Source organism: Anser anser (genome assembly GCF_964211835.1).
Source record: "Anser anser genome assembly, chromosome: 11".
Taxonomy (NCBI): Eukaryota; Metazoa; Chordata; class Aves; order Anseriformes; family Anatidae; genus Anser; species Anser anser.
In genome coordinates this window covers 22562403-22577223 of record NC_139732.1, presented here as the reverse complement: position 1 = coordinate 22577223, position 14821 = coordinate 22562403, and the positions used below count along the sequence as shown (strand labels likewise).

At 60.3% G+C, this 14821-nt stretch overlaps 1 protein-coding gene across 2 annotated transcripts in view; it reads right to left on the bottom strand.

Moving 5' to 3' along the window:
• Window positions 1-9653, bottom strand: part of ZFPM1 (zinc finger protein, FOG family member 1) — a 33182-nt gene extending 23529 nt beyond the window's left edge. For both annotated transcript variants that reach the window (XM_083794885.1, XM_083794886.1), the window contains exon 1: window positions 9491-9653. In XM_083794885.1, the coding sequence (XP_083651011.1) occupies window positions 9491-9530 (40 nt within the window). In that variant the 5' untranslated portion in view covers window positions 9531-9653. The remainder of the gene's footprint in view (window positions 1-9490) is intronic.
• Window positions 9654-14821: the final 5168 nt, after the last annotated feature.

Genomic DNA, 14821 nt, shown 5'->3' with positions numbered 1-14821 from the left:
CGCCATCGCCGGGCCCAGCCATTCCCGGCGCTCAGATAGGTCCGATAAACTGCTGATAGATTACAGGAGATTGTTTCACTTCAGGGGACGCGATTACTAATACTAATAGCGAGAGAGCCCGCATCATATCAAACAGCCGCCGAGGGGAGGGGGAGCGGGCCGCGGGGGGGGGGGCACAGGAAAATAATGAGAAAGAAAATACAGGAACAATGACAATGAAGTGACTTTACGTTTCAGATGGGGCCGATAGTGCCCTGATAGATTTTAAGAGAGGAGAGCTTCTAATAGAGCCGTCCCCGGCCCCGGCGCATCAGATGGATAGGAGCAGATCGCTGCGCGGAGCGGGGACGCGGCTCGGCATAGCCCTGCCTGGCTAGTGGAGGGGGTTGGGGGGGGGTAAAAAGGGGGGGGTCCCTGCATGGGGACGGTGCCCCGGTGGCTTGCGTACAGCGGGGAAACCGAGGCAGCACCCAGCAGGGCGCAGGAGGGGATGCGCGACACCGGGGGTGCCCGGCGCGAGCGGATCGGCCGGCGCAGCGATGGCAGCCCCCCCGCTCCGGGGGCTAACAGGGGAGGATCCAAGAGGATCCTTGGGAAGGACCCCAAAAAAAATCAGGATCCAGGTGGGGGTGCACAAAGCAAACTGCTCCTGCTGCTGCCGTACCACGTGCCTCGGCTGCTGGACTTTTTCTGGGTGAAAAGCCTCAAATCCCGTATTTTCCCTCCGGCATGGAATAATGCTGTTCCATGGGGAACGGGGACTTTTTCCAGGTGAAAAGCCTCAGTTCCCATATTTTCCCTCCAACATGGAATAACGCCGTTCCACGGGCGGCCTGCGCAGGGCCCCGGCAGGATGGGCTGCTCGCCCGCCGGCACGGCCCCGCGGGCACGAGGTGAGGGCGAGGCCAGAGGTCAGGCTCTGCGCTAATCCAGCGACAAATTACCCCGGAATTACCCCGGAGACCCTCACCGGAGCTGGCCCCCACCTCTCGCTGCTGCGCTTTGGGTCACCGACTGGCAGAGCCGCTACAGCGCCGTGAGCCCACCCCGAAGCGAAAACCACCAGCAATGGGCAGGATTTCGGACGAGTTTTGCCCAGTCCTGAAGTTTCCATCCTCAGCAGCACCCGGCGAGGACACGGATGGAGGGACAGGGACAAGGGCAGTGCTGGATCCATCAGGCCACCAGCGGTGATGCTCCAGCTGGGGCTCCCTGCTGGCTCCCAGTTCCCCCAGTGCCAGCTTCCAGCACCACCCAGGACCGGTGCTGGGTCTCCGGCCACCGACGCAGGGACGAGCAGGGGCTGGGGGGGCTCCGGGAGCAGAAAACACCCCTAGCAGGGTACAAGGCAGTCTATCTGCAAGCAGCAGGGCAGGCTGCCAGCACCGAGCCCCGGGACGAAGGTCACAGGAGCTGCTGGGCCCCAAAACCCATCACTGGGGCTCCTGCATCCCGCTGGCAGCCCGTGCACCTGCGGGTGCACAGCCCCCCCCCCCAGCACCCTTCACAACCCTCCGGCTCCCCAGGGGCAGAGCTTTGTGCCCGGCTCCACCGATGCCGGGTTTGTGTCTGTGCAAACGCGCGCGCCTGGGCTGCCTTTTTTTTTTTTTTTTTTTTCCTGTTCTTGGCATTTTGGTGGAGCGAGATAAGAGTAAAAAACAACAGAGCTGCTCGGAGAGTGAAAAAGGGAGATAGATAACGCAGATACCGACTCCTACACAAAACAGTCCTGGCTTTATCGCTGCTTTTTATCACAGTTCCTCTAAAAAAAATAAAGAGAACAGCCCAACTGGAATGGGGCAGCACATTAAAAAATGAACTTTATACTGCTGGCTCTTTAGTTTTATATTTAGATGAAACAAACTTAGATTCTTGCGGTCGATACCTTCCCGAGCGCGAGGAACCCAAAAGTCTGGGAGCCCCATTTGCTCTGCCAGGGCTGATTGAAGAACCTCAAGGAACATTTAGGAAAGCGCCCGATACGGGTGATTTTCGGGGTCCTCGCCTGCCCTGCCTGCTCCCATCACCCAGCCCTGTTTGAGGCCACCGGGCACAACGGCTGGAAGCGGGAATGGGACGCTTGGGATGGTCTAATGCAGCACAGCTCGTGCCAGCAGGATGGGGCCAGTCCCAAAGCATCCCCGCTGGGCTGGGTGTCATCATCCTCGGGGCTGAACCTGTCCTCTGCGCTCAGAGCCACGGCGTGACCAGCAGTCGCAGAAAAGGGCTTGGAGAAGCACCCTGGGGAGCAGAGCCAGCAGGCCTGAGGCTACAGAAGCAGGTTGGGAAACACAAACACCTCCCCGAGCACCCCCGTGCCCTGCAAACCAGCTGTGAGTCCGCGGGGGACAAGCGGGGGACAGGAGGAGGGTGCCCGGGTGGCGCTGCCGGCATCGCGGTGGCACCGCCAGCATCGGTTGTGGCACCTCCACGTGCCGCAGCCCCACGGCACCACCACGGCCGGTGACACCGAACACCCCCAGGAGGTGCAGCGAAGCAGGGCACGAGCAGGTCCCAGGTGGCCGAGGGTCCCCGTCCCACCGCGGGGACGTGACCGCCCGTGGCTGGGGACCTGGCGCAGGTGGCCCGGCTGCACCGAGCGGCTGCGGTATTTCGGGCTGCAGGACCGGCGGCAGCACCAGGAGGCGCATGGCCCCGCGTGCTTCCAGCAAACCCAGCTCGCACGAGCGCGGGCAGCCTGGCCCCGCAGCCCCAAAAAGCCACGGCGCCCCTCCGAGCCCCTCTTTCTGGTCCGGCCCTGAGAAAGAGGGAAGGGAAAAAATAATAATAAAAATGGACTGGAGGTTTTTCCCTCCCCTCGCACTCCCTTCCCTACCTTCTTTTTGAAAAACATAATTTATCTGTGTATTATCGAGAAATCCAGACACTTTAATCAGTGAGCTATGAAGTCAGTATTTCCATTCTTATCTAGCGGAGGAGTGGAAATGGAGAGCAGATAGGCAGCTCCGAGCCGGGCCGTGGTGGGGAATGTTAATGGGAGGAGCGGCAGAGCCATTGGCTACCGAGCTGCTGCTATCGCTGCCATTATCGGGGCGTTATCGAGGCAACCATCGCAGCGCAGTAATGGGGCCAGTTCAACTTTCCGCATTATCATAGGAGCTGGAAGTAGCACGAGAGGCCTCGCCTGGGAGACGGAGCAGCGCGCGAGCGGCCCAACTTCCCGGTGGCGAAGGCGAGGGGAAGGCACCGAAAGCAAAATAAATAAATAAATAAATAAAAAACAGCTCCGGGTCGGGGTGACGCCGCCCTGCACCGGGCACACGCCGCGCGCCGGCGGCACCGAACGTGCCACGGGGATGCCGCCACCGCCGTCCCCATCCCACGCGCCCCCAAAAACCGCCGCCCGACCCCGCTGCCGCGCGGAAGGCAAAGACAATGCGTCTATATTTCATCAGATGAACAAATTGGAGAGGCGCAGTTTCCTCCGTGCGCCGTTGAATGGGAGATGTCAAGAAAATATGTTGATGTGAGAAAGAGGAGATAAAGAATTATTTTGGAGGAAAAAAAGCCGTGGAAGGCTCTTATCGGGAGTGACTCATAGGCGCACACTCCTTAACCCTACTGCGGCCCAAGGTCAGCAGTTACATTCCTTTCGGCATTTCATCCCTTCCAAAAAAACATGTTGCTACAGGAACAATGAGGAGCCTTCACTGCCGCGGCAATCGGAAGAGGGAACTTTATTACCCCCGAAACACTTGAACTTTTCTGATAAAACATGAAGCAGGACATCGGCCTCGCCAAGCCGAAGCGTCCAAAACTCCTGAGTCAGGCAGCAAAATCGGTCACGGGACGTGTCACAGGAAAAAAAAAAGAGAGCTGGGCCTTCTGCTTCCATCCGTGCTCCTCTCCACGGGGAGGGAGGAAGCCTCCTCTTCCCCCTCCTAGGGATCAAACCCAAGGCCCTGGGTGCCCGCAGCATGCGCAGAGCCGGCCAGCGAGAGCCGCTGCTGGGTGCCAGAGGCGTTTTTCACTTTTTCTTCCCAAATACAGAGAGCCAGAAGGTTTCTCTGCTCCTGCCATCCCCCTGCAGTGCCCTGACCCGTGCCTTTGGGCTTTCCCTTCTCACCACGTGGGCACGGGGGAAAAAAATCCGGGCTGGTTTTGTTCCACGGCACCGCCACAGCCTGCGTTTTCTGAGCCTGCAGCGGGAACAGCAGCAGGCAGAGCAAACATCCTCCTGCCTTGCTCAGAAAGGGTGTATTTGACCCCAAATCCACCAGCACCAAGAAAAACACAGCAGTTCTGTCCCCAGGCTTCGCCAGCCCCGCTGCTCCCAGTTTGGGCACCTCAGGAGCATCATCGTTGCCACGGATGGGGGGTGGCATCGACCCCATGGATGGCACAGGGTTGGGAGCGCTGCGGGATGCCCCCACCACCATCAGGCACCAGAGGCGGACAAGGGCACGGTGATTCCGGCTCCCGGTTGCCTTCGGGATGCCGCCATCACCCGGTGTCCCCGGGGCTGCCCCCACGCGGGGAGCCCACCTGCAGCACGGCGCTATCTCCCGGCGCAATCTGCCGCAGCGCTCCCGGGGCAAAGCGCTGCTCCCTTCCCAGCCCCGAGCTGGCCGCCTCGCAACTCGGCGAAAGGGGAAGCTGCAGCTTGCTCGGTGGCCTTGTGATTCACGAAGGGAAAACAGAGACCTTGCCCAACTGCGCGAGTCCGGAGCCAGAGACTTCAATCCCCGACGGAGGCTCCCTGTGCCTCCCTGCGGCCCTTTGCCCGCTCCGGCCGCTGGGGCTGGGGACGTCCCCGTGGGGGTGGGAGAGCAGCGGGCACAAAGGGCAGCGCCCCTCTCCCCACGGGCCCCGCGAGCGGCCGCTCGCCGAGCCCACCGCCGCCGGGATGCTCTCGGCGAACAGATTTTGCTGCGCTGCCAACCGGACGGCATCCTGCGCGCAGCCGGACCCGCTGGTGGGGGCTTCTTGGGGGAAAGGCAGCCCGGGGATAAAACCCCTCAGCAGGGTCAGAAAATGGGAGGGAGCTGCGCTGCGAGGGGAGCGCCCACGGGGCATCCATCCCCTGGCTGGCACGGCACGGCACAGCCCAGAGCCTTGGCAGCAGCTTGGTGACGTTGCCCTGGAGGGACGCGGGGACGCGCCGTCCCCCCTGCCGCCAGCCGTGGGGACAGCTCCTCTTCCAGACCTGGGGGGTCCACTGGGACACACGCACCCGGACCCCTGGCCGAGCGGTGACCCCCACGGCGGCTCCGTGGGACGCCACGGCCCTCTCCCACCTGGAACACCTTCCAGCATCACCCACGGCTCATTGAACCCCTCCGCCCAGCACCGAACAGGGGCTGGGGCCCTGCTGGATGCGTCCCACCCCCATCAGAGCATCGCCACCCCAGCCCGGACCCCCCCGCCCACGCCACGGGGACACCCCAAGGGACCAGGACGGGTCCGTGCCACCAGAAGCTGCTCCCAGCGCATCCCAAGGAGCCGGCAGCGGCGGCTGCGGGGGCAGAGGTGCCACGGGGCTTGGCGCCCGTGCCAGCGCGGCTGGCACCGAGTCACGGCTGGCAAGCGCCTCCGAGGGGCTTGCACAAGAGGGGAGGGGCTGGCACGCAGGGTGGCAGCGCCCGTGGGAGCAGGACAGACACGGGGGCCGGCCCCGGCAGCGGTCCCCCGGCATCACAGAAAAGACCGGTTTTGGGAGGCCGCCCCTGTCCTCGGGTCCTCCCTGCAGACGAGGCGGGGAACCCTCCCCAGCCAGCGGAGCAGCCCAAGGGGGGGGGAAAAAAAAATCCGCCACCCCAGCCGTCCCAACGCCCACCCGTCCCGGAGCATCCCTCCCCGGCAGGCGCCCGTGGGGGAAACCGAGGCACGGAGCGGCGGAGGCTGACGGCGGACGGAAAAGCGCGGCAGCGAGGGGAAAAAAATAAAAATAAATCAGAAAGCGGAGGTAGTTAGTCACCTGCACGCTACCGAAAGGAAAGGACCGCTCAGAGGGCAAACTGCAGGAGAAGAGGGCAGGAGGCGTGCCGGGAGGATCAAAAGGCACGGGGTTACCGCGCCGGCACTAAAAATAGGCTCTGGGCCGGCTACTGGAATCTTTACAAGAAATTCACTCCGGCTTTCCACAAGCGCCCCGCTCCCGGGAAGGATGGCTCCCACGGCCCCGGCACGCAGCGCCCGCGGGCAGAGCTGAGCGAGGGAGGGAGGGAAATAAAATAAAAAATAAAAAAAACACCACCCCATCGAGAAGGAGGCAGGGTTTTACCAGCAGAGATCACGCCCGCTATCTAACACCATCTAATAGCAATTAAAAAAATATCCCCGCGCAAAAATGTGACTGCGCTGCCCCCCCCCCCCCCCAAAAAAAAAAAACAACAAACCACCGCCGTGTGTTTGCTGCGCGGAGCAGAACGGGGCGATAGCGATCGGAAAAGAAAGTCAGCCCTCGTCGAACTAATGCAACATCTGTAGGTGATAAAAGGCGCTGAGGAGAGCTCGTCTTCTACACGAGGCTTGTTTCGGAGCGCGAGCATGTGGGGGGAGAAAAAAAAACAAAAAAACAAAAACCCAACACACCCTGCGAAATGAAAACACACATGCAGCTGCCCCCCATCAGATAATTAGAGCGCCTGCATTAATCACATTTGCAGTGGAACAAATTGTTGGAGCCCTTTTGCCCCTCTTTTCAGTGTTTGTTATTGTAGCGAATCCTGCTCCAGTCTGGTCGGGAGAGATAAGTGGCCCTTATCTCCCCTGGCAATCTTTATCAGGATGGAGATCGGGCCTCCGCGCTTATCGGGAGCTCAGATCTACTCTAGCTGAAAGCAGAATAGAAAGGGAAAAGAAAAAAAAAAAAGAAAAAGAAAAAAAAACCGCAGGCAGGCTCCTGCAAACTACTACAAAAAATATTCGCTTCCAGTTAATTTAGGAAGGGGGGGAGGAAAAAAAAAAAAAAACAACAAACAACACATATATATTAAAACAACGGCACCCGGAGAGAGGCACATCGGCAGCACGAGATCAATCTGCGGCTTATCGGCTCCCCCATCTGAGGACCCGGCGCTGTGAGCGCACGCACACGCAGCTGCCAGGAGCCTCGCTCCTCAGCTGTGTGCCCGCGCTCCCCTGTTTGAAGTTAATAAATATAACAGGCTATCAGGGCGAGAGATCAGCTCCTGCTCTCTATCAGCCCCTCGCATCTATCTACCAGCAGAACAAAAGGCAGAAGAGAAAAAAAAAAAAATAAAATGAAATTAAATTAAAATAAAGCAGCAGCAGCTGCAGGGAGGCTGCTGCGTTTTCAGCGCTGCTGACGGAGCGGGGGGCCGAGCCGCAACCGCCCCCCCCCCAGGCACGGTCCCCTGGGGCAGGTATCAGGCAGGAGGGCCCCCGCAAAACGAAAAAGCTTTTGCCACAAGCTGAAAAGCCTCCACGGAGCTGCCACGGGCTGGCAGAGCCTTCCTGCTGCCGGGGGGCTCCGGGCAGCACCCTGCCGCCGGGAGGGGGCTCAGGACCCCCCCCCACCCCGCACCCATCCCCGGGGAAAGTCGCTGCGTCAGAAAGGCTTCGGCACAGAAAGCTGAAGGAGAAGGTTAAAGCAGCTGGTTAAATATAGTCCAGTGTCTGATCTTTGTCTTATCGCTCTTGGCGATCGCCCGCTCTCCCTGCGATCTCCCCTCCGAGCCTTATCTGCGCTGCTCATCGGGCTTCAGAAAAAAGAAATGAAAAAAAAAAAGAAAAAAAAATATAATAAAAAAAAAAAAGAGAGATGAAGACAGAGAGAGAACATAGCGTCACTGAGGAAAATAAAATAAGCAGATACGAATCTGGAGGAGGTTTTAATGCTCCAGCCGAGATGATAAAAAGGATAGACTTTGTGGAAACAGGTCCGGTCTGTACATTAGAGGAGTCTGGTTACCAGAGCCCTGATTCATGCATACTTTCCCTCCTCAGGAGAGAGCAGTCGGAGGCAGCCGAAACGCGCTCTCGCGGCGCTCCACGTCTCTAATGACTGTTTTCATGTTGACACATACAGGAAGGGTTCCAAGCTTTCAGCTTTTAATCAGTTTTGGCCATCGCTGGCGGCCTGAGATCAGCCTCCCACTTTATCATTTCTTCACATCTCGGCAGAAAGCAGCCGGGGAAGGGAGAGCCGAGCCGCCCGCGCCCCGCCAGCGCGCCCGCGGAGGCTGAGCGCCCCGGCGGCCCCCTCTGCCCCCCCTCCCGTCCTCCGTGGGCTCCCCGTGGCCGTGGCGCGGAGCCCACGGGCCGGCAGGATGCTATCGCCCCGATCGGTTACTGGGGCTACCGGAGAGGCTTCTCCCGTTTTCCCCCCAGCTGGAGCTCGCGTGCTCCATCGCCACCGGGGACGGAGCCGCCCGCGAGAGGGGCTTCGCCGCCCAGGCACGGGGAAGGAAACCCGCGGAAGTCGGATAAAAAAAAAGAATTATCCAAAAGGAAAAAATAAAATTAAAAAAAAAAAAAATTCAAGGAGGCTGCCGGGACTATTTTTAACTCTACCCGGGTAAAAGTCTAGCTGAGCTTTATCACCAGAACAATCACCCCAGGCAGGGAAACAGGTAGGTGCAACTCAGCCTTGCAATTATTTCAAGAGAAAGATAAAGCTGTATTATCACATGGTGGCCAGCCTTCCCTATCCCCGCATCTCGGCCTTATCGCCGGCTTCGATCGACTCAAGGGGAAGAAAAAAAAAAAAAAAGAGAGAGAGAGAAAAGAAAACCAACAGGGAGGAAAGGGGGGGAAAAAAAAAAAAGCAGCCAACCGAGCCCGGCACCGAAAAAACTTCCAGCGCTTCGCCCAATTTCTTGGAAGACGCGGCGGCACATCGCGGCATCGCGCCGGTGGGCGCCGATAACGGGGCTCGGGGGGGGGGGGGGGTCCCGGAGCGACACCCCCGGGATCCCAACCTCCTCCCCGCCCTAAGGGGCCTCAGGGTGCCGGGGGAGCCCCCCCCCCGGAGCCGGGGGTGTCCCACGGGAGACGGAACCCCCGTGGGCGGCCCGGGGAGCCCCTGCCCCGCTGCGGCTGAGCGGCGGGCAGGGGAGATAAGATCCCAATTTGAGGCCGTCCCGACAGAGCGATCTTTATCGGGCCGGGACTCGCGGAGCGGAATATTTTCCAGCCTTATCGGGGGCCCCCATCGGGAGCCGGTACCGGAGGAGCCACCGAGCTGGCAGCGCCGCCGGGGAGGGGAAAGGGGGGAGGGGGAGGGGGGACGAGGTGGGGAACGGGGAAGGGGGCCGGGATGAGATGGGGAATGGGGACGGGGAATGGGGCTGGGGAACGGGGACGGGGAACGGGGCACGGAGCTGGGGAACGGGGCGGGGGGGGGCAGCGGGCACCGGGCACAACCGGGAACGGGGCTCCCGTGGTGGGGACTGGGGCAGAGGGGAAAGTGCGGGGGGGGGGGGGGGGTGTGAGTGCAAAAAATTAAAAATAAATTAAAAATAAGCCAGGTGAGATAGCACCGGGGGGAGGAACCGGGACTCACGTTTGATCTGCCGGGGGTTGCTCTGTTTCCTCCTGGACATCGCTCGGCGGGGGGCGAGCCCGGCGCCCCGGCTGGCTGCTGGGCGGGCGGCGGCGGCGGCGGAGGGTGGGTGCCGGGGGTGGGGGCAGCGGCGGCGGGCGGCCCCCCCCCCCCGGGGCTGCTCGCATCGCCCGCCCGCCCCTCGCTGCCGGGGCCGGGGCCGGGGCCGTGCGCGGCGGAGCGGAGCCGCCGCCGCCGCGGGATTTTTCTCAATGGGGCGCGAGGCCGCCTCGAGCCCGCCCCAGCCCCCCGAGGGGGCGGGGCCTGCCGCCGCCGCGGCCGCTCATTGGCTGGCGCCCGCTCTCCCCGCCCCCTCCCCCCTCTCACGCCGGCCACGCCCACCGGATGGCGTAACCGGCGCGCGCGGCGCGGAGGGGGCGGGGGCGGCCCCGGGGGGCGGGGGGAGCGGGGGGGGGGGGGGTTCGGCCCCTCCCCTCGGGGGTTCTGCCCCCCCCTCCCCCCAGCAGGGCCTGCACCCCCCTGTAGGGGGTCCCCGTTTTGGGGTCCTCACCCCCCCACCCCCCCCGCAGGGTCCCCACGGCCCTGCCGTGGGATCCCAGCCCCCCCCCCCCCACAAAATTTGGGGTCCCCACCTCATTTTGGGGGTCCCGACCTCATGTTGAGGTCCTCAGAGCGTCCTCTGGGACCCCAGCCCCCACAATTTGGGGTCCTGACCCCATTTTGGGGTCCTCAGAGCATCCTCTGGGACCCCAGTGCCCCCCATGGGATCCCAGCCCCTCCCCAGTTACCCCTTTTGGGGTGCACCAGGGGTCCTGACCCCCCCCCCACCACCACCACTTTGGGGTCTCCAGCTCCCCTTTGGAGCCACTGAGCTCCCCAAGGGACCCCAAGCCCACCCAGGACCCCCACCTAGGGGTGCACAGCGGGGACCTAGCACACAGGGGGCCCCATCCTGCTGCGCCCCATCCCCTTCTGCGTTGGGACCCTTGGGGTGCCTGCGGGGTGCTGCTCCACAGGGTGCTGCCCCCCTGAAATTCGGCGCCCCCACAGTTCCCCGTCTGCCTCTCCCACCTTCAGATCCAGCCGTGCGAGGGTGGAGGGGCCAAAACCCGCGGCCAACGGGAGCTGCTCGGGGTTGGGTCCATGACCCGAACGTTTTTGCTGTCAGGGGTAACCAAAAAATGGGGCCAAGCCCAGCCCTCGGCATGGGGGGGCTTTTCTGGGACCACTGCTCCTGGGTTAGTGCCTCCTGGGACTCTGTGGGAGCCCTTGATGGCACGGCATGGCACGGCACGGCACGGCACGGCACGGCACGGCAGCTTGGCCACGTCCCCTCTCCGTACACCACTGAACGCTGGGTGTGCTTTTTTTTTTTTCTTCTCATTTTTTTCCTCTATCATTTTTTTTTCCCCTCTTTTTTTAAAGGGTTTTTAATTAGCTTCCTGTTTCAATGGTGGGATAATGAGTTTTAAGCGGCACATGATTCCAGTAAAGAGGTCAAGCCGGCAATGAGGATGTCAAAAGAAATTAAGTTAGGAATTACGAAGAGTTCCAGGGGTAAGAGAGAAACCGGCGAGGGCGGGCGGTGCTGCGGCGGCGAAGGGCTCGCTCTGCGCCCGCTGTCTGCCCACCCCCAAAAGTCCAATTGAGGTGTGTGGGGGGGGTTTCACCTCGTTTGGGCCCGGGTTACAGACCTGGAGACTGCCAGAGCTCGGGGCCGGTGGCTCTGCTTCCAGTGCCTTGCTATTCCTTGCCACGTGCGTAATGCCGCCGAGCGCCCGCACACGTCCTCGCGGGGCCGTGACACCGGGCGCTGCCCATCCCCTGCTTCGGCTCTGCTCGGAGATGAACCCCTGGGGCATTGCGGGTTCTGCCGCCCAAAGCCATCTTGGGGGGGTTTCATTTGTTGTTTTGGGGTCAGGGCGCTGGGGTTGGCACCCTTGGGTGCGCCCCTGAGGCTCAGCACCGATGCCGGGGAGCCGAGGGCTCTGGCTCGCACCGCATCCTCCTGGGGAGACCTTTGGGCAAACCCTTCAGTTCATGGGGTTATCATAGGATCATAGAATATCCGAGCTGGAAGGGACCCACAAGGATCATTGACTCCGACTCCTGGATCCCCAAAGGACCACAAAAATGAGAAAATTAAAAAAAAAAAAATCAGACCAGGTGTTAAACGCACGCCAACAAATCCGTGGGGCTGTGGTGGGGGACGAGCGGACGCAAATGGGGTTGGGCACCAAGTGGCTGCCTCTCACTCTACAACGAGTGGCCAAAACCCCCTCAAACCAGCCCCAAACCCCTCAAACTGGCCAAAAAAAAAAAAAAAAACGTGCCAGAGGCTGCCTGCAGCACCAGCCCTGCCCCAGGGACAAACAGGTTGCAGTCAGTCCTCACCCTTGCGCATTCCTCGCCAGTGTCCTTTTAATTAGCTCCTTGGCACCCTCCCAAGCCCTCCGAGATCCCCCCGAGGCCCGAGAATTTGCAGTCGCTTCGGAAAATGTAGGACTGAGGGCTGGATCCACGCTGCGGGACCATCCCCGAGCACCTCCCCGCCCCATCGCCCCGCGTGGAGACCCACGGGTGCCCCTGCGTGGGTGCCACCCGCCGTGGCGCGGGGCTGGGTGCCGGTGACAGCACCACATCTCCTCGTGGGTGGCTCGTTTTTTTTTCCTCCCCCCCCCCATCCCGTTGTGTTTGCAGAGAGATTGTTATAGGGTAACAGAATAAATAGCGTGTTTTCCCGAGGAGTGAATTACATGCCTGCAGAGCAGAGATAATGCGCCGGCAGCCGTTTCCCCCATTGTGCGCGAGGTGACATCTTTTTATGGAGCTGTGTACATTTGTATTAGTGCCAATTAATCTGGGGCGATATTATTAGAGACGCGGGGAGAGGATGTGTCGGCGGAGGAATGTAAATGGAAAAAGCCGAGGCGCTGCCTCGGCCATATTTTAGGGCCGTGGGGCGGGAGGCAGCGGCGCTGGGTGCTGCGCTGGGCGCCCCGAGAGGTGCAGGGCACCCATGGGAGCTGCGCCGGCCGGTGGCACAGCAGGGCTGTGCTTGGGGCTGCAGGAACAGCTGCAAAAAGTCGTATTTTAGGCTTTTTTTTTTGTTTTGTCCTAAAAGGGAGGAATTGCATCCGGGGTGCCCCCGCAGGGCTGGGTGCCGGGCGGGCCCTGCCACCTACCGGTGCGCGCAGCTGGCCCTGCTGCCACTCGTCACCTGCTGCCGGGTGGTGGCAGGGCGCAAAGAAATAGTGCCCCTTGCTCCTGGGGGGGCGTCGAAGCCCAGGGGAAGTGTGCAGACAAACTCTCCCACCCCTGATGCTGCAAAGCCCAAATTCAAGGCTGGGGTTTGGGTTGGGCTCGATGATCCTTGTGCATCCCTTCCAACTCAGGATATTTTAGGGCTCCATGAGTTCTTGATGCTGTTTTTTTTTTTTTTGGTGTTTTTTATTTTTATTTTTTATTTTTATTTTTCCTATTGGTTTCATCCCCAGGAAAATTCCCTTTGAAACCCTCCCCAGTTTCCCTGGCTCTTAAAGCCGCATCTCCAGAGCTGGCACACGGGGAGCATCGCGCCCCCATCCCGCTCGCTTCCACATTTTCAATTTGCACCCTCGAGCCGGTGCAGGAGGCAGCGGGTGCACGTGTGCCCTGCAAGAGGAGTGTGGGGGCCAGGATTTAAATTACTGCTGTGCAAGGAACGGCCAGATTTGACTCAAGAGCAACGAAAAAAATCTCCAGCCCCTGCTAGCAGCGTGACAACCATGGTGGATCCCGTTATCTGCCCGGCACGGCGGAGAGGCTTAAAGCACTTACAGCTCGGAAACTTGGGCGCGGGGCTTAGAAGAAAGGGCAGCTGGGTTTGGGGGGGCTTTAAGAACAAACAGCAGCTGGAAAAAAGCCACAGCAGCGAGGAGCAGCGGGGCTCGTCCTTCCTCGCTGGCGTTACGCTGGCAGGGGCCTTGCAATCCTCCAAGTGTCAACGGCGACGTGCGCGGATAAATGCAAGACTCAGCAAACTCCGGGGCTTTAGGAGCCGATGGAAGGGGGGGGGGATTTTTTTTCCACCTCCCAGCTTGGAAGGCAAAAGGAAGAATTAAATATTCCGGCTGTGGCTTTAGCAGCATGGGGAGCTGCAGGGAGGATGCTGGGCTGGCGCTGGGGCTTGCGGCAGCGTTCGGGGGGGAGCGGTGCCTGGGGCGGGCATTGCTCAGGGCACGCAGGGGGAAGGTTGGGGCTGCTTCCAAATGGCACCCTCGCACCCTGCCCACCGCAAACCTGTTGCTCCCGGTGGGATTTTGTCCTCCAGGTGCCCACGTTATGGAGCTGGGGGTGTGGGAGAGCCGCAGCAGCAAACCGGAGTGAAATACTCCTCTCCCCGGTAGGGCTGCAGCCCTGGTGAAATATAGGAGAGAGAAAACATAAAAGTCCCATTTCCAACTCCATAATATTTCCTGCCAAAACAAAGTAAAATGTGCTGCTTTAAATTTTCTGCAAAATTCTTTTGAGGTTATTTTTTTCCCTAAATTAAGCCATACTAATTATTTTCAGCCGCTTTATCTCCACTCTGCAACACACCAGGAGGGTGCAGGCGGCAAGCATTTTAAGCCTCCATAAACAAAAGAGTAGTTTGGAAAATAATTCTATCAATTAATCAAATTAATCCTGCAGTTTTAGTTACAAGCCCCAAGTGGCAAGGATTCTAGCCCGCGGTTATGAGCTATCTCTCATTGACAGCGTTTAAACGTTATGATTGCAACAGTAATTAAAGAATATAATATGCCCGGCTTTGTGTCAGCCTCCTACCTCCAGACCTCAGCGCGGCGCGGCAGAGGTCAGCTCGAGGACAAATTGGGGCTGACCAAGCTGGGCCCCCCCCTGGATAAGGCACCCACGGGGCTGTATCACAGCCGAGGTGTGAAATGCAATGGGGTGCTTGTATAGGAGGAAGGGAAAAGTCAGCAGGGTCTGCTGGCCACGGTGCAGATGTCCCCGTGGTGGCGACCAGGGTGTGAGGGCGCTGGGGCCGGGCACCGTGAGCTCACGTCCATGGGTGGTGGAAAATGGGAATGAGTTTCTGCCGGGGCTAAATAAATGACAGACCATACAGGAGGAAGGGAAACGGCGGCGGGGGCTGCTGGCCACCCTGCGGATGTCCCCACGGTGGGGAGCAGGGCTGTGAGGATGCTGGGGATGGACACCGTGAGCTCACATCCATGGGTGGTGGAAAATGGGAAGGAGTTTCTGCTGGGGCTAAATAAATGCTTGCATGCCAGGCTGAGCGCGCACCTGCAGCGTGTGCTGTCGGGCAGAGCTTTAAAATCCAAG